The sequence below is a fragment of the Anoplolepis gracilipes genome, chromosome 4, assembly GCF_047496725.1.
Source record: "Anoplolepis gracilipes chromosome 4, ASM4749672v1, whole genome shotgun sequence".
Taxonomy (NCBI): domain Eukaryota; kingdom Metazoa; phylum Arthropoda; class Insecta; order Hymenoptera; family Formicidae; genus Anoplolepis; species Anoplolepis gracilipes.
The window spans coordinates 9,643,388-9,660,928 of NC_132973.1; the positions used below are offsets into that span (position 1 = coordinate 9,643,388).

At 35.3% G+C, this 17,541-nt stretch overlaps 5 protein-coding genes across 5 annotated transcripts in view; 4 read left to right on the forward strand and 1 right to left on the reverse strand.

Annotated features, from left to right (window-relative positions):
* LOC140664803 (mediator of RNA polymerase II transcription subunit 20-like) overlaps positions 1-4,213 on the forward strand; it is an 83,887-nt gene extending 79,674 nt beyond the window's left edge. The window contains exons 4-5 of the mRNA XM_072890286.1: positions 2,650-2,760; positions 2,927-4,213. Of these exons, the coding sequence (XP_072746387.1) occupies positions 2,650-2,760; positions 2,927-3,019 (204 nt within the window). The 3' untranslated portion in view covers positions 3,020-4,213. The remainder of the gene's footprint in view (positions 1-2,649; positions 2,761-2,926) is intronic.
* A 1,052-nt stretch (positions 4,214-5,265) lies between these two features.
* LOC140664801 (very-long-chain enoyl-CoA reductase-like) lies at positions 5,266-7,015 on the forward strand. The gene is made up of 5 exons (XM_072890283.1): positions 5,266-5,504; positions 5,609-5,656; positions 5,812-6,119; positions 6,243-6,652; positions 6,761-7,015. Exons 1-5 carry the CDS (start codon positions 5,499-5,501, stop codon positions 6,886-6,888), a joined length of 900 nt encoding a protein of 299 aa, XP_072746384.1. The 5' UTR covers positions 5,266-5,498; the 3' UTR covers positions 6,889-7,015.
* Positions 7,016-7,409: 394 nt separating this feature from the next.
* Positions 7,410-11,612, reverse strand: Tous (testes of unusual size). Its single transcript, XM_072890290.1, has 4 exons — positions 11,329-11,612; positions 9,540-11,055; positions 9,268-9,441; positions 7,410-9,179 (listed from the first exon to the last, which is right to left on the reverse strand). Exons 1-4 carry the CDS (start codon positions 11,526-11,528, stop codon positions 7,410-7,412), a joined length of 3,660 nt encoding a protein of 1,219 aa, XP_072746391.1. The 5' UTR covers positions 11,529-11,612.
* Positions 11,613-12,964: 1,352 nt separating this feature from the next.
* On the forward strand, positions 12,965-15,463 carry Hat1 (histone acetyltransferase 1). The gene is made up of 7 exons (XM_072890280.1): positions 12,965-13,223; positions 13,307-13,459; positions 13,583-13,842; positions 13,948-14,104; positions 14,288-14,502; positions 14,581-14,732; positions 14,816-15,463. Exons 2-7 carry the CDS (start codon positions 13,311-13,313, stop codon positions 15,116-15,118), a joined length of 1,236 nt encoding a protein of 411 aa, XP_072746381.1. The 5' UTR covers positions 12,965-13,223; positions 13,307-13,310; the 3' UTR covers positions 15,119-15,463.
* Positions 15,464-15,595: 132 nt separating this feature from the next.
* LOC140664807 (testis-specific serine/threonine-protein kinase 3) lies at positions 15,596-17,493 on the forward strand. Its single transcript, XM_072890291.1, has 5 exons — positions 15,596-15,717; positions 15,799-16,102; positions 16,268-16,866; positions 17,127-17,219; positions 17,294-17,493. The coding sequence occupies exons 1-5, from the start codon at positions 15,622-15,624 to the stop codon at positions 17,336-17,338; spliced, it is 1,137 nt and encodes a 378-aa protein (XP_072746392.1). The 5' UTR covers positions 15,596-15,621; the 3' UTR covers positions 17,339-17,493.
* The last annotated feature ends 48 nt before the right edge of the window (positions 17,494-17,541 follow it).

Below are 17,541 nucleotides of genomic sequence, written 5' to 3' on the forward strand. Positions count from 1 at the left end.
TATAATATATTATAATATTATATATGTGAAAGTAATTAATAATTATCCTATAGTAAATAATATTCAGAATTATAATAATTCTAAATTTTTAAACACTAGTGTTTCATTATACAGTTATGTATGTGAAGGTTTTTTCCTAAAAATTAACAATTCAAAATAAATAAATGAAAAAATTAACAATATATAAATAAATAAATAAAACTTTTGCAGTAAATAAAAGTTTTGCAATATGTAGGATTATTCAGTGCAATCTTACAGCCATAATCAGTGGATCACAGAAGGTGTAAGTGTTTTCATTGAGATCTTCGACGAAATTTGTGTCATTGCTCTAATCGCTGATTCAACTTGACGGAATAGATATCGACAAATATATAAGTACGACAAGTAATATTCAGACATCACTTTTATATCAAATTTACAAGAAGCGTGGAAGATTCCGAATTATTTCCTCCTTTTTTTTCTACGTCACGGCGTTTCTCTCTTCGATCCAACTTCCGATATATTTTCTGCAGCTCCCAACAGATTCATCCAACCGTGCAACACACACACACACACACACACACACACACACACACACACACACACACACACACACAGACATTATACGCATGTGTATGTACATACATACCTCCGATACCGGCTTTAAATGCTTCAGCGGCCATTCGTATCGGTAACTGCGTCGTTTGTACAGCGGCCGCGACGTCAAATACGTCACGATAACCCCCGACTACCCCATCAATTTCAATGAAGAAAGCCCCGCGAGGGTCGCGTTAAATCTCGCAGCCCCTCGTCGACCTCCTCAAACACACTTTTTCTCTACAGCTTCCTGCTCCTGAAAGTGGCGAATGCTTCCTTCCTTCCGTTTTCCTATTCGCCACCGCGACTCCAGCACTTAACTGCAATCACTTATCAGCGCGTTGCAACGTACGGTGCAACCGTTGCAGCTTAACATCGATGACCCAGAAAGATGCGCATTTTTCATTACCATTTTCCAAAGTGAAACGAGGTGTTATCGTTACGTTTCGCTGCTTCGTAACGCGCATATTGACGATTTGATACACGACTGCGATCCACAACTGCGATTTTTCGCACGTACAAGATTCTGCCGACACCATTGAATGTACCAGCACCATCCCCTATAGTGCTATCTCGTCCGATTGTACACGACCAAATTATTCGGCAAATTCCGCACTGCAAATTTTAGTTCGATTGATGTTCGCGTACACTCAAAGAAATATTTTGCTAATGTAGATAGATTTCTAGATGTCTGAATTAAAATTTATCGCTGCTTTTTGTATCTGTTAGAATATTGTTTGTCACGTATAGAATTTATAGCAGCAATATTCTAGCAACACCTCTAAAAAATTTGATCCCATTGCCAAATATTAATCATAAATAATAAAATATAATTGTCCTTGACAATAGGCCTTAAAAAGATAGGCATCACAGAAAAATTTTCTGTCCAAATTACACTAATAGTACAGATATAAATTCTCTCTCTGTCATATAAATTGATTAAGTACAAAATATATGCAGTATCACAGTATTTGCTAATAATTTATCTGTTTCAGTTAATTTTTTACGCCTAGAAAATTTTTGTTCAAGTTACAAGATCATTTTTTTTGAGTGTATAAAAGATAATCTCGGAAAAATTCAAGGATTTTTGTTTAAGAAATTTAAATATTTAGATAAACATCAATTCTATATTATAATTAATAGAAAAAGGTTATATATTATACATGTATCTTTTTATAATTTTTTTTTTTCATTAATAGAGATTATTTCTTGTTTGTGTAAAATGTTCATAAAAAGTAACGAGAGATGCGCGAAAAATTTATCGGTCGCACTCACGGAATTGGAACTCGGGATATAAAATTAAGCAAGCAAATTTTTGCAAATCAAGAAGTGACAGCGAGTTTTCCTCCCGACAAATTTCTTCATTTTTCTGGTTTCATTCCGCTTATTGAATCACTCGGCCAAAGTACCAATTTTGCAGCCTGGTGATAACCTTCAGCCAGGCTTCTTTAACATAGCTGTGTCAGGCTGGAAAATATGGAAGAAGAAATAGAGAGGAGAGGAGAAGAAGAATTGAAAACAGGACGAGAGAGTGACGTGTCCCGATAAATCTCGAACTCTGATCTTGACACATTTATAGGCACGATCTCTCATTCTTCAAATGCCCGACAGTATTTATCGGTGTGCGAAAAATGAGTCTTTGACATTTTCAAAGACTGACATTTCATTCCGAGGACTCCTCATCGTATTTATTCAGAGACGACTACATATTTCTTCTATTTATGGATACTTGTACGATACAAATTTCAAGCGTCATTTTCAGACTGCACGATTATCTCTATCCCGAGGTTCGTTGCACGAGGGAGTCCTGATTATATATTCGCTTACCTTCCTCATGACTTTCCCCGGACATCTCGTCAACACGCCGTAAGCCGGATTACGCGAGAAACGTACAAGTACGGTATTCCGTCTTCCGGGTATAAAGCCTACTCGAGTAATACTGTCATCATCCTCTGATAAATATTAGCGAGTCACATGTCGATTCATGTTGAGGATGCTACTCCGGTTATATTATCACTTACGTAAGATATTTGATAATCCTGTGATATCATAAGTTTATTTGAATCTCCCTAGGTCGAGTACAGACCGTGCCTCGTGCCAGCAATCTCATGGGAACTCATACGCGAATTTCTGCAAGGATTCCTGGGCTCGGCTGTGTCGAATCAAGCGCCTCAGTATCTCCAGGTCAGTAATACTTATATATAGTATATGATACTGTAAAATACATAATTATATATATATATATACATATAATGTATGCTCCATTTTTAATGATTACAAAGAAAAAAACACATCTATGTTTTCATCTTTAATGAAATTATTATTTATTAAGCTTGAAAATTTATTGCAGAACCGAATGAACGAAATTTACCAGCCGATGGATACAATACATCAATATCTAGAGCAATTTGGGCAATATAGGAAGGCCACGGGAGTAATTTAAAGGACAGCGTTAGGCCATTATCTATTTTATTGCAACATAAACGACAGGATCGGTGTCAAAGATTTTTAATTTCTCGAAATGTGAGAATTCACTAATATGTATTAAATTATATATTATTTTTATACATACATTTCATCCTTGAGCGAGCCTTACTGGTGGAACAAACGTATATAATGCGGAAGAATGCGACATCTATAAAAAAGCACAAGGAAACCTGATGTATCAATCTGATCGACCGTACACAATTGGTAATGAACCGTTTTATTGTAAATCACCATAATTACCTATTATTTGTAACGTTGCCTCTCTCGCTTATAATCCAAAGTCGACTGCGAGGCTGCGTTTATAATGGAACGTGTTTTTGCCTGTGGATGTAAACGCTACTCTATCATTTCCATACAGCGTCTGCGTCAAAATTCATCATCAAAGGATTGCGAGATAAACGTGAAAATCATCAAAATTCGTGCGATGCATGTTTGTGAGCATTTAGATGCGATATATCATATTGTTCTTAGAAAATTTACTATATTGTAACGCGCACAATAATGCAAAATTAACTCCAGAAAAAAAAGAAAATTACTCGTCACTTTATTGACGATACTTGTTGTCTTCGCAGAGGATTCTCGCGCACTTACTGCGAAAAAGTAGGATGACAATAAGTAAGGAATGCGATAGAGAAAGGCATACAGAACATTAAAAATATTTTTTTTTACTTTTTATATTTAGATTAAATCTAACTGTAGACACACACCTTTATGGCTTTTCTTTTTATCGAATATTCACATCTTTCGTTTCACTTATGTATCACGTTATTCATAATCTCGATAATACATTGGATTTCGTTATCGTTGTTAGGTATGTGTGTTGTGTGTGTGTGTAAATTAAATGAATGAATAGCATCGCTCGCGGGAATTACTTAATAAGATGTCATTTAAAAAATTCGTATTGAATATTTTAAATGACTAATAATATTTTTTTTTTTTATTTCTAGTATGTATGTTATTCTTACAATTTATTTTTGTATACTGTAATGTAGATATATCAAGAAGAACCAGATGACTCAAGCATTACACATTTAATGTTATGCGATGTTTGTAGGTCAAAATCAACTTTGACTTGGACTATGAACGTGTATAAATAATACATAATTTTAATTACAGTTGAGAAAAAAAATAAATTTATAAAAGCATATATGTAATTGTTGAATATTATGTTATTTGTTGTATATAATTAAATTTGAAACTTGATGCGATTACATGTATTATAATATGGTCAGACTTAAATATACATAATTAGTTATAAAAAGATTTGATATGTAATTTTATATAATCTAATATTATGTGCAACTGATATGATATATGATAACATTTATATATGGTATATCTACATATCAAATATTGGTTTAGATAAAAATGTTGAATTAAATATAATAAGGTAACATTTTTTATCTGGTTATATAGATGAAAACATTTAGCCGATTATTATTATAAACATTTAACCAAATTTATGCGCGCGCGCGCCATATACACAATTGCACTAAATTTCGGATTTAATTATATATGACTAATTTTAATCTTGCATAATTACATAAGTTTATTTTTTTCTGAGGCATCTAATTATAGACAAAATGCACTATATATATATTATTTATTTTTCTTTAGATAATATAAAAACTTAAAATCTTTCTGTATTATGTAAAAAAATTATGATATATAAGATATATATATATATATATATATATATATATATCAATAAAAAATATACTGTGTATATATGTGTTATATACTATAACATAATTATAAAAGAGAGAGACAAGTTACACCATATATGGAAAGAGGATAGACGTTACACAAGATTACAGAATATTTGCTCGCGTGGCAATTTTTTTTTTACTTATCTTTTTTTACATGAATATTATAAACGGCTGCGTCCTTCTCTCCGTCGAAAATATACATACATTATGAAGCATGTACAAATACGAGTATATGTGTATACATACATATTTAAATCGAGAGACGCATACACAAGTGTAATTTGCATACACGACAGTCATACATGTAATCATATATATAAGCATGTTTTGATAAATCTATTTTTATTTATTCATTTTTTAATGATGTGTTATCGCTGTGATGTTCTTCTGCCTCTCCTTTTTTTTTTTTTTTTTCGATGTCATTATCAGATTCTTCGGAACCCGCCAACAACGAATGGAATGTCATTGATCATCGAATTTTGCAAGGTTGTCGATCACGTGATCGCGGACGCGGCGCCGCGCGGTGCCATTGGCAGGAAGTTACATGCGTTTAGCAAGAAATGGTCGGCGAAAGGGGGGACGGAAGCGCAAGGAGTCAGGACGAGGGGATGACTGCTAGCATAGCAGTACTAGCTGTTAGCTGCTAGTGTTTGCTGTGTTTGTCGTGTGGAAAGACTAAAGGTAAAAGCACTTTTTCACCAGGAAGCCGCTTGAGATCGAACTAAAATGGAGGTAAAACTTGACATATTACATATTATTGCACTGGAAAATCGTGATGACGTGGAGTCTGAATACTTGTACACGTTACTGAATATCCTATTTTTCTTTTTCTTCAGATCGAAGTCCTGTCGGCAAAGTCTTCGAAAGTGATAACCATCATCAATGTGAGTGAAAGTATAATAACGATTAATTAATATTGGTATATTTTAATGTGGCCGAAAAATTTAATTCAAAGTTTGATTTGTTTGTTTTTTTCTGGATTGGAAAAATCATTGAGATAAAATTTTTTTTATATAATGTATATATATATTTGTTGCAGGTAAATTTGAGCACTACGATAGGAGAAATTAAACAGCAGTTATACGAGAAAAAAAAGGCACCTTACGTTTTAAGACAAAGTCTGAGATTGGAAGCTAAGGGAAAATCATTGTCTGATTCGGAAACAGTTAAATCTCTGGCACTAAAACCAAATGGAAAACTTTATTACAAGGATCTTGGTCCCCAAATTGGCTGGAAGACTGTATTCTTGGTGGAATACGCAGGACCATTAGCATTGTATCTTTGGATGTATCAGCGTCCATGGTTGTTTTATGGAAATGTTGGTAGCAATTATCATTATGTAGTTAAGTAAGTATTTCACTTATTTGCTTTATAACTCTCTCTTTGATTATAAACAGTTCAAATGATATTTACATAAATATTTTTTTTATAGCATTAAATATTTCACATATATATTTTCTTTATTTTCAGTTCGGCAGCTATTGCTTGGACACTGCATTATGCAAAACGTCTGCTGGAAACTCTGTTTGTTCATCGTTTCAGTCACGCAACAATGCCATTGCGTAATCTATTCAAAAATTGTTCCTATTATTGGCTCTTTACTTTGTATGTGGCATATTATACAAATCACCCGTTATATACAGCTCCCAGCGTACTTCAATTTTATATTGGAGCAGCAACATTTACGCTGTGTGAGTTGGGTAATTTCAGTATCCATTTAGCTCTGAGGAATTTGAGGCCACCAGGTTCTACCGTCAAAAAACTTCCCATGCCAACTAATAATCCTTTCACTGCACTCTTCAACTTTGTCTCTTGTCCCAACTATACGTACGAAATAGGCAGTTGGATCGGATTTACCGTAATGACATCTTGTCTTCCAGGTATGTATACATAATGGAAATGTGAGCGCAAGTCACGCACAAGTTCTCGATCTTTGACATTGAATGCAAATGAAACAGTTTTATTGATTCGTATATTTCTATTTTCAGCTGGCTTATTTATGCTTGCCGGCGCGTATCAAATGACCGTATGGGCGCTTGAAAAACACAAACTCTACAAAAGAACATTCTCGACTTATCCGAAAAGTCGTAAAGCTATCATTCCATTTATTCTTTAAATCGATGCATTTGTGACAAATCGTTTAAGTGAGTAATGATAACTCTAATGCTATTCTAATTTAATTTTTTTATTTTGATATTTTGTTGATTTTTTTCGAAATAAATATTAAATCTGTTTAAAAGTCATGATTATTATTAGCCTTATTTATTATTAGCCTTCATTACAAGGTAAATAGTAATATTAATTTTGTAATTAAATTCATGTGCGAGATGTTTACAAGAGATGTATACATTTTGGCTTTAATTTTTACTATTTTTATCATTTTTTCAAATTGTATGATTGACTATCTTTCATTATAATTATATATCTTATATAACTCTTTTCTAATTACTTTTTTCTATGAATAATAAATATATATCTATATATGTTTATATATATAAATTACAATATATACAATAAAAACATATTTAAAATTATTTTCACTACATATAATTAGGAAACACATTGATTTGTTATTAAAATTATTTTTAAAATGTTTACGTTCTCGAAAAACAAATATATTTAATATCACGCAGTCGTTTAAGACGATTTCTTTTCTTCTTCTGTCTCTTCACAAGGTATTTTACTCAAGAGTCGTTTAATATCTTCCTTTAGTGCTAAAATAACTTGCTGATACTCTTGCATTTGTGTTGTGTATTTTTCCTGCAGCTCTTCGTATCGGAGATATACTTTCTCCAACTTCTTTTTCGCTTCTGCGGGTTGCACTTCTTTTCGTGTTAAACCCAACAGACTCTCCATATGAAAAATTTGCTTTCGCGCCTCTTTCAATTCCTCTCTCAAAGTGTTTAACTCCACGATAAGCATGCTATTTTCCTCTATCATTTTCTCTAAGTCTTTATTACTGGTAGATGTGTCCTGAAACACCTGTTTTTTTAGGGACGCGACGGTCCTTTCCAAATAATCTCTCTGCTTGATAAATTCACATTGCGCGTCCACATCTGCTTTGCGACTACGTACAAATTCATCGTCCGCACTGTACTTGTGATATAAATCTTTCACTGCCGTTTTCAGAGCGTTTGGCTCTTGTACGAGTCCCGCGACATCGAGAATGTCTACGCGAATTTTTCGCAAAAGTTGCTGACACCGTTTGTTTCTATGCATTTCGCGATCGAGCTCTTGACGCGCGCCGCGCAGTTTCTCACGCACTTCGTGCAGCTGCAGTTCCAGGCTCATGTTGCTCTTGTGAAGACTAGTGAGCTCCGTTTCCATGTCCCGAATATTCTCCTTCAGTTCCTGTATCTCGCGATCCCTTGGCTCTATCTGATTCTTCAATTCCTGTATCTTGTAATCTAGGACGAACTTGAACTTCTCCAATTCCTGATTCGTCCGATTCATATCGTATATCTGTTGCTCCTTATTCTGAATAATAGCTTCTCTCTCGCTGATCTCTTTCCTCAGCTCCGCTATCTGCTTCTCCAGATCTTGTATATTTTTATGGAATTGCGTAAATTCACTTTGCACGCGGTGTACTTGTCTTTTCAGATCATCCACGTCCCTCTGACTAGCCATGAATTTATTTCGCATCATTCCAGCCTCTCCCTTGAGCTTCAGATTGATCTGCCTCTCCTCGTACAGCAAGTTCTCGTATTTCGTACGTATTTCGAGAATCTCACGATCCATGTCATCCTCTATCTGTGTCATTAGATGATCGTGAACGCGGTCTTTGTGCGTCATCTCGTCGGACGTTTCTTCCAATTGCAGTTTCTTTTCGTGAACCAGAGCTTCATACTTGGTCACGGTCCTCTGTAGCTCCTCCGCGTCGCGCTTCTCAAGATCTTTTAATTGTTTCTCGTAATTTTCACGCATTACATTGGTACGTTCCTCAAATGCCTGATACTTATCATATTCTGTGATTAATTTGATTTCATAATTGTTTTCCATCTGTTGCATCGTTTCTTCGTGAACATTCTTCATCTTCACAATATCCACATTTATGTTATTGATTTCATTCACGTGGTCCTCTTGAAGCTTTTCGATTTTATCCCGAAGTTCCTTGATGGCTTCACAGTAGCCTTGATGCACGTCGCGTAACTTGTCATTATGTTGTATGTCGATCTGTCGCAGTTTATACGCGTGCTCAGTTTCCAACTCTCTCATTCTCACTGTCAAATTCCTGATCGTGTGTATCTTCTCCTCTAAATCGCCTTTGCCAATTAACACTTCGTTCGTGTATGGCAGATCTCTGCTCATTTTCATGCCCTTTCCTTCGGGATAATATAACTTCCAAATGCATAAACTGCCATCCATCGCAACGGAGATTAAACAGTTCTCATTGTAAGCGAGAGCGATCTAGAATGAAGAAAGAAAGAAAAGAAATTACTAAAGAAATAATTAGGAAAAACTTTTATGTAAGAGGTCTTAAATAATGTATAGCTACCTGCGTAATATCGACACTGTGTACATGAAAGTCTAGCGATTCTATCGGAGTTTGAAGCGGGCTCTTCAACGAAATAATGATACCACCAGGAGAAGTTATGAATAGAGTCAGATCATCTTTTCCCATGATCATTTGATGCATTTCTCTACCAGGCAAACGAAATTCTCGAATAACCTAATGAAAAAAGAAAGAAAGAAGAGCATATAATTTTTTTTTAAACTTTTATATCTCCTAATTCAAAATTTCAGATAAAAAATGTATCACTTCTATACCGCATTTTCCTTGATTTCGCGTACAAGATCATCATTGGCGATACAATAAGAGAAAGAGGTGTCCGCAGAGAGCGCGATGTCGTGCAAGATGAGGCCCTTCAAGATAATTTCACCGGATCGCGTGCCAGTGGTCATGTCCCATTCATATATGGCACCCTCCGTACCCATACTCAGCATCTTCAGATCCGTCTGTGACCAGAGGAGAGCCTTCACTTTACCCGTGTGTCCTTTGAGGATGAAGGGATTGTGAAAACCAATGGTGGTGTACACTTGCACGACGTTGCCGTTGACCGCAGCGAACATGTGACCACCATAACTGAAACGAATCGTTCTACAGTTTCTGATGGCGATCTCGTGCATCGGCAATAAATCGTCGATCAGGATGCTCATGAAACGTAGTTTATCGGTGAAGCCAATCAAACAGAATAGTCCCATCGGATGTAACGCGATGCCGGATATATCTTCCGCGTATTGTTTCAGCATGATTAAACTCTCAGTTTCAAAGTCCCACAGTCGGACGCTACGATCCAGCTCGCCGCACGTCATGAAGACTGGCTTCCACGCGCACATGGCGAGATCGCTGATGGGACCATGATGCAACGGCTGACCCATGACTTTAAGTTTCTGTGGTTCCGGGTCCATCTGCAGATCCGGACCCCACAATGCAGCATAATACAACTGAGACCAACCGGCGGTGACGATCAGCCGGTCGAATCCGGGATTCACTTCGATCGTGTTGATCTTGTACAGATCCGGATCTTCATCCTTCACCACCCGTTCCGGAAGCACGTAGATGTTTCTCTTTGTATACTTATGCTTCCCTTCTTTTTCGAACAATATTATGGTTCCCGCACCGTGGGCGTAGGCGAAGCCTCGTGGAAATCCGATCAAGCAACGCACATTCTGCTCCCAGGAAACATCGTCGCGAGCGTCGTCCAATGTTATCTGCGAGCCGGTGGCAGCTGGCATAACATATTCCTCACGGATCTTGAGATTCATCGACCCTGTGTCTGCTATCCAATAAACATTTTTCAAATCACCGTTCTCCATATAGAGAACGCGACCGTCCTCGGTACCGACCAGCAGTCGGTCGCCGTCCAGCCAGGTCATCGAGCAAACGAGAAGGTTCTCCGCCTTGGCGAAGCCGTACGGACGCCACACCGTCTCGGAAACGGTAAGGAACTTGAAGTTGTATCGGCCACCGACCGCCACCACCGCCGAGTCTGTCGGATTGCAAGACAACATCTCGGCGATCGCCAGTGGATTTTGCGGATTTGCCAGCTTGAATGTCGACTCGACCTTGCCCTTCTCCCAGTTGTAGAAGAGCATCGTTTGATCGGGTTCACCGGTAATCGCTACTAGATTTTTACTGTCAAAGGTGAAACCCATGCTCGTAAATCTCGTTACTCCCGGGGTGTCAAAAGGTATTCCAAGTAGCTTCTTGCGCTTTAGAGTGTTGAGGTCATAAACGGATATGGTAGGTTTGTCTCCCACTTCGGATAAAGCGACATATTTCCTGTGAAATTACATCGAATTAGAATTATCTGTGCACTTTGTGCAAGAAGTGGAAAAATTAAAATTAACAAGCATTTATTTTGTGAAATTATAAATCCTTGCAGTTGTTAAATTTCTGTTTTATTAAAACTGAAAAAAAACGAATTTATTTCATTTAACTTTTATTTTATTTTATTTTATTTTACAAAAATGAATTTCTCTTTTAATTCTTCATCATATCTATTTTAGAGGATATGTTCTCTTTTTTTTTCTTTTTTTTTAATAGTTTACTCACTTATTAGGCGAAATGCAAATGACATTTACATGATGCTTTTCGGGCAATCGAATCAACTTTTGCTGATGCTGAAGAATATTGTGAACCGCCAATACATTACCAACCGGATACAAAATTTCTGCATCCGTAATGTAATGTGCGTTACCGATAATATCTGTTTTCAAACCGTAAAGAACACGAGTTTGCAGGGCTACTGCCATTTTACTCGGGAAGCTCTTTTACAAATAACTAATCGATACAAATAATATCTACAATAGATACATCTGTTTCTTTTTCAATTACATCTTTTATGTACTTTTCCTTCAATTCTTCACTTTTTACCATTCCTTTTTCTTTTTAATACCTGAATATGTACATATTTCATTTTAAATATAAAAGATAGAAATTGCGAGAGATCACAGAAAACAGACCACCCATAATGAAATTGTTTACATCTCCCAGGTAACGCACGCCTTAATGTAAAAAATGCAATTTACCCTAAAGTAAAAGCTTGTATAATGCGACATGTGAATTGAAAATTTAGAAAGTAGGAATGTTTTGCATTGTAAAATTACGATTGAATTTTTCTCATTGAGATGAAACAAAAAAAGGGTGCTTTTGAAAAATCGTGTCAAAATTATTAGAATATATTTCAAGAATTTATAATCCTAGCAACCTGATTATAAATTCTTGAAATATATTCTAATAATTTTGACATGATTTTTTGATTATTCAAATGTTCTTAGAAGAATACAATTTGGAAGAGATTAAGTTGATGGAGTAAAATTGCAAAATCAAATTTAATAAATAATAAATAATATGCGAATTATATAATTGAAATAATAGGATATTCTTATAATAAAATATATATTTTTCTATTCTTCCCATCTTAAATCATTGAGATGGGACAAAAACTTTATTCATTTTAATTAAAGGTACAAAGGAATTAATTAAAAGGGAGAATTATTTTAAGAATTAATTCTTAATAATATTAAAAAAGCACGATTAATTTAATATAAATATGCGATACGATTGAAACAATAGAATATTCTTACAATAAAATATATATTCTTCTATTCTTCCCATCTCAAATCATTGAAATGGGACAAAAACTTTATTCATTTTAATTAAAGGTGCAAAGGAATTAATTAAAAGGAAGAATTATTTTAAAAATAAAAATGCTGGAAAATAGAAAATAATTAAGAATAAAAAATATTTATAGAAATCAAAATAGAATTGAGAGATGTAAAGACTCATAAATCGAGATTTATCGTGACATAATCTTTGTTTTTGCTTAATTTTATAACAAAATTAAAGATGAAGATAATACACTCGTGTGTGTTGCAATCGCTAAATGGAATGTAACCACATCGGTGAGCATGACTCAAATGTAAAATAAATTTGATCTCACACATTTGATTTCACACATGAGTGTGAAAAATAAAGGTGAGAACGTAGGCAATAAAAATTTATTTTATGTGTGTATATTAAGTAGTAAATTTTTTTTTTTAGATTGTACGAAAAATTAACACTACATTGAAATAAATTGTAAATTGCGCGCGACTGTAATGTCGTTATATGATTGGTTATTTCGTTCGCGCATGTGCAGTTTACTTTTGGCCATGCTACACGCATCAAAAATGCCAACAGAAAGTTGCGTTACTATATATACATACTGTGCCTATGGAATAAAGGAAGCTTCAACGGAACGGTTTCCATTCAAATATCAATTTCCTCGGATAGTCGTTTTTTGGCGCGAAATTATTTGCATGATAAAAATTAACATAAAGGGCTTGAGTTGATTAATTTTATCGTGCATATCAACGCAAGGTCATTTTTCGCATTAAAAACCAAACGCCACTTGTTCTAACCTGTATTTTGTATCTTGATTCCTGTCATCAAGACCAAATCCTTAGGTAAATCCTAGAAGTAAAAACAATTTTTAGGAGAAAATAAGGATGTATGTGTATTATATTCTCTTATATATTTCTCTGTTTAGGAAAATGGAAGATTCGTTAACGGCACGTTTAAAAAGGCTAGTGACAAATGGCAATGAAGTCCTGGAGTTCAGATTGATTCGCGACCTGGACGACTTGAATTCAAAAGAGACGGTATTTAAACCAGAAATGACTTACCAAGTGTTTGGAAATAGGTTCGTTATCAAAATGCCAGTTATCTGACTACACAATCCTTCATTAACAAACATATACTAAAATATTGTACATAAAGCATATAAATGTACATGAATTATTTGTATTCTTTTTATTTGTTGTAGGGAAATAATATTTGGTTATCAAGATCTAAAAGTACAACTATTCTATTCAGCGGGTTGTTTAGAAACATATTTAGGAATGACATATACCGAGAAAGTAAACTCAGAACATGAAGGAGTCGAGGCTGATGAGGTTCTAACAAAAATTGCTGAAAAGCTTGCACCTGATGTTCACTATAGCTTATCCAGTTTTACTAATGCACTTGCCAAGGATGACACATTTGCACCGCATGGAAAATTGATACACTCTTTCTCGTTAAATGGTACTTCTTATATTTTTTAATGCTGTACTTTTGTATTTATATATATATTTTTTTTTTTGTGATTATGATATATATTCCTTTTTTTCTCTTACATATGAATTATAGATGAAGGTACAACAAAGCGATTCGAGGTTTACAAAGCTGATATGAATTATAAAGGATTCAAGGAGTACCATCAAAGGATTCAAACATTTCTTCTTTGGTACATAGACGCGGCTCTTTTTATTGATATTGATGATGAGCGATGGCAGTACTTTAATATGTAAGTACTATTTGATGCAAGTGTGATATTTCTTATATGAACCTATAGATATATATATATATATATATATATATATATATATATATATATATATAAATAATTAAATAACTTATATTTTACTATATAAATAATTACGAATGTAACATGCATAATTCTTGTTAAATAACCATTTCCTCGAAACAGATTTGAAAAATACACCACGCCCATGGGTACATCTCGATACGCGACGATCGGTTTTGCTACTGTGTACCGATATTACGCGTATCCGCAGCATATTCGTCCACGCGTTGCCCAATTTTTAATTTTGCCACCGTTTCGTCGAATGGGTCTTGGTACTTACTTGTTGCAAGCGATTTATCGCGAATACATTACAAGAAATGAAGTTAAAGATATAACAGGTAAAATGAAAAAATGATTAAAAAAAAATGTATATGATTGTGTTTAATAATCGTCTCTTAACGAATTTATATTTACAGTTGAAAGTCCGTCCGAGGTATTTCAACGACTGCGAAATTATGTGGACGCTTTAAATTGCAGCACACTGCCTAGTTTCAAGCCAGAATGTTTAAAGAAAGGTTTCAACAATGAGATGGTCACTGAAGCTAGGGATAAATTCAGAATAAACAAGGTAATTTATATTAATGTGCAATTTACTTTTTACTTATCACCATTATCCTTCTCTTTTTTTCATATAAATTTTTTTTCGTACAGAAACAAGCTCGCATAGTCTACGAAATTCTACGACTGCGCGCGACGAATGTTGCGAATCCGGAAGAATATCGAGCGTATAGATTAGATGTGAAGAATAGATTGAATATACCATTTAAAAGAAAACAGAATGAGGAAGCAAAGATACTACGTGCATTGAAAAATGAGGAAAAAAGAACATACACTTCTGATAATGGTCTACCATCCGAGGAACAACGCAAGGAGATATTGGAAACTGAATATCATCTTCTGGAAGATGAATACAAAACGGTTATCAAACGCTTGGAGTACGCTGCCGATCTGTGAAATGTTAATATTAATATTAATTGAACTCGCATAAAGTAATTAAGGATTTTTTTAAATTGAGAAAATATATCAATGTAATTTCTAATGTTTTATATTTGTGTGCACGACTATGCGATCTTTCCTCTTTAAATTTGTCTTTCTTTTTTACTTCTTATTCGATGTTTTATTGTTTTCTATATTAGTTAACTTCATTAGAGATACACACGGCCGTGCTCAGTTTGCAGTCATCGGCATGCGTGTCATTTTACAATCTGTCAAAATGGTTAAATAACCGCCAACAGATTCTTCAAAATTTCTAGTATAAAATTCGTTATCATCTTCAATAAAGAAACAATAATACAAGTATCTTCGTGCCTTGTTGAATGCATAATTAAAAATTCTACATTCCGAATATTATTCACGTTCGCGATGTCATACATATTTAAACGCTAAGCAATGTGGGACGGAATTGCGAATTATGATAACTCGAAGAATAGAATGCCGTCTGTCGATCTGCGAATCTCATGTCGCATCTGAGTCAGACCCCGTCCGAGGAAGCCACGTTGTTAGCCCGGGGTTATAAGCTACTAAGAAAGCTCGGTGAAGGTTGTTACGCAAAAGTTGGTATCGTAATTGCAATATTAAATTCTTCCATCCAAATATTTTTTAATGATAACACTCTCTTCGTTCATTATATATAGGTGTATGTGGCTGAGTATAAGCCGGAACATAACTCTGATCGAAATAGCATTCTGGCCTGCAAGATCATCGACACCACAAACGCGCCGAAAGACGTTGTCCGGAAGTTTCTGCCGCGCGAACTAGACATTCTGGTCAAGTTGAATCACCCACATGTCGTGCATGTGCACAGCATCTTCCAGAGACACACCAAGTACTTCATATTCATGCGTTTCGCCGAGAATGGTGACCTTCTTGACTTTGTATTGAGAAACGGCGCGGTGTCGGAGAACCAAGCCCGTGTGTGGTTTCGGCAGCTCACTTTAGGTATTGTGATACAAAACTTGTCAATCAATCACAAATACATATTAGCTATTAATGAAAGCATATTAGCTATTAATTGTAGCTCTTCAAAATATCAACATCATATTTTATAATGTTATACCCATATTGTACGTAAAATTTTCACAATGTAAAATTTACGTTTTTCAGGCCTTCAGTATCTGCACGAAATGGAGATAGCGCATCGCGACATCAAGTGCGAGAACGTCCTCCTGACAGCCAACTACAATGTAAAACTGGCAGACTTTGGCTTTGCCCGTTACCTGATCGACAGTCGCGGTAAGCGTGTTCTGAGTGACACGTACTGCGGTTCGCTATCGTACGCGGCGCCGGAGATCCTCCGCGCCTATCCGTACAATCCCAAGATATCCGATATATGGGCCTTGGGCGTGATTCTCTATATATTGCTGAACAAGGCCATGCCGTTCGATGAGGATAACTTAAAGCGTCTGTACGAGCTGCAAATAGCGCGCAAATGGAAATTTCGCAGTAAAATAAAGGACAGCGTGACCGATGTAGTGAAGAAGCTCGTGAACAATATGCTCGAGCCGGACGTATCTAAACGCTGGCGTTTGGATCAGATCGTGCAGAGCGACTGGATCGCCATGGATCCGCGTCTCCTGGTGCTCACGCCTGCGGAACAGACCGCGCTGAACTACGCGATCGAGGAACGAAAGAGACACGAAGAGAAGTTCGCGAGGAGGGAACCGGCACGAACAGAGAGTCTCGTACGATCATTATTTTTAAACGTTCTTCATAAGTCCAAGTGTCTCTTAGTCTCACTTGCGTCGTACGTCACATTGATGATGCGTAGAACGCTACTGGTCATGTGCTTGGCATACATGTGCTTTTTATCGTATATTCAATTGCAAGATTAATCAAACTTTGCAATGCAATTGACATCAAACGTGTCGGCTCGGTTACGTTTCGTAAATCGAATCTATATAATTAAGAAGAGTACAGGTAGCAAGTAATTTCGCGAGAGAGATTACGAGTGACCGATTTTCAGAAACGGCTCAAACACGAGGAGAAAAAGAAGCTCGACGACACATCGTATGACGTAGAGACAGAGGAAGTAACGATCCTTAAAGACGCTGCAAAAGTATGCTATAGAATTATAATTACATATCATACATCATCAAGTTAAATGACAAAACTTTTTTCTCTTTTCTTTAGGCAACAGTTTCAACGCTGATGACAGCCGGAATTAACTTAATTTAACTACGGTTAACTACGATTAACTTAAAAATCCTGATCTTTATACAATTCTACTTTCTACAAATATTTAACTAGCAAAATAAAATAATTAGATATAATTTGATTCATTGCAATTTATTTTTTCAGAACATTTATTATAGATATAATTAACATACGTATCTATAAATTTTCTTATATTTTTTTCGTTTTCGATTTGCAAGAATAAG

Coding starts and splice junctions, on each gene's coding strand:
- LOC140664807 (XM_072890291.1), top strand. CDS start 15,622: ATGTCGCATCTGAGTCAGACCCCGTCCGAGGAAGCCACGTTGTTAGCC. Junction 15,718..15,798: donor GTGAAGGTTGTTACGCAAAA/GTTGGTATCGTA, acceptor CATTATATATAG/GTGTATGTGGCTGAGTATAA. Junction 16,867..17,126: donor TACGATCATTATTTTTAAAC/GTTCTTCATAAG, acceptor ACCGATTTTCAG/AAACGGCTCAAACACGAGGA.
- LOC140664801 (XM_072890283.1), top strand. Junction 6,120..6,242: donor AATTATCATTATGTAGTTAA/GTAAGTATTTCA, acceptor CTTTATTTTCAG/TTCGGCAGCTATTGCTTGGA. Junction 6,653..6,760: donor AATGACATCTTGTCTTCCAG/GTATGTATACAT, acceptor TTCTATTTTCAG/CTGGCTTATTTATGCTTGCC.
- Tous (XM_072890290.1), bottom strand. CDS start 11,528: ATGGCAGTAGCCCTGCAAACTCGTGTTCTTTACGGTTTGAAAACAGAT. Junction 9,442..9,539: donor GCGAAATCAAGGAAAATGCG/GTATAGAAGTGA, acceptor TTTTTTCATTAG/GTTATTCGAGAATTTCGTTT. Junction 9,180..9,267: donor ACAGTGTCGATATTACGCAG/GTAGCTATACAT, acceptor TCTTCATTCTAG/ATCGCTCTCGCTTACAATGA.
- Hat1 (XM_072890280.1), top strand. CDS start 13,311: ATGGAAGATTCGTTAACGGCACGTTTAAAAAGGCTAGTGACAAATGGC. Junction 13,843..13,947: donor ACACTCTTTCTCGTTAAATG/GTACTTCTTATA, acceptor TATGAATTATAG/ATGAAGGTACAACAAAGCGA. Junction 14,503..14,580: donor TGAAGTTAAAGATATAACAG/GTAAAATGAAAA, acceptor TTATATTTACAG/TTGAAAGTCCGTCCGAGGTA.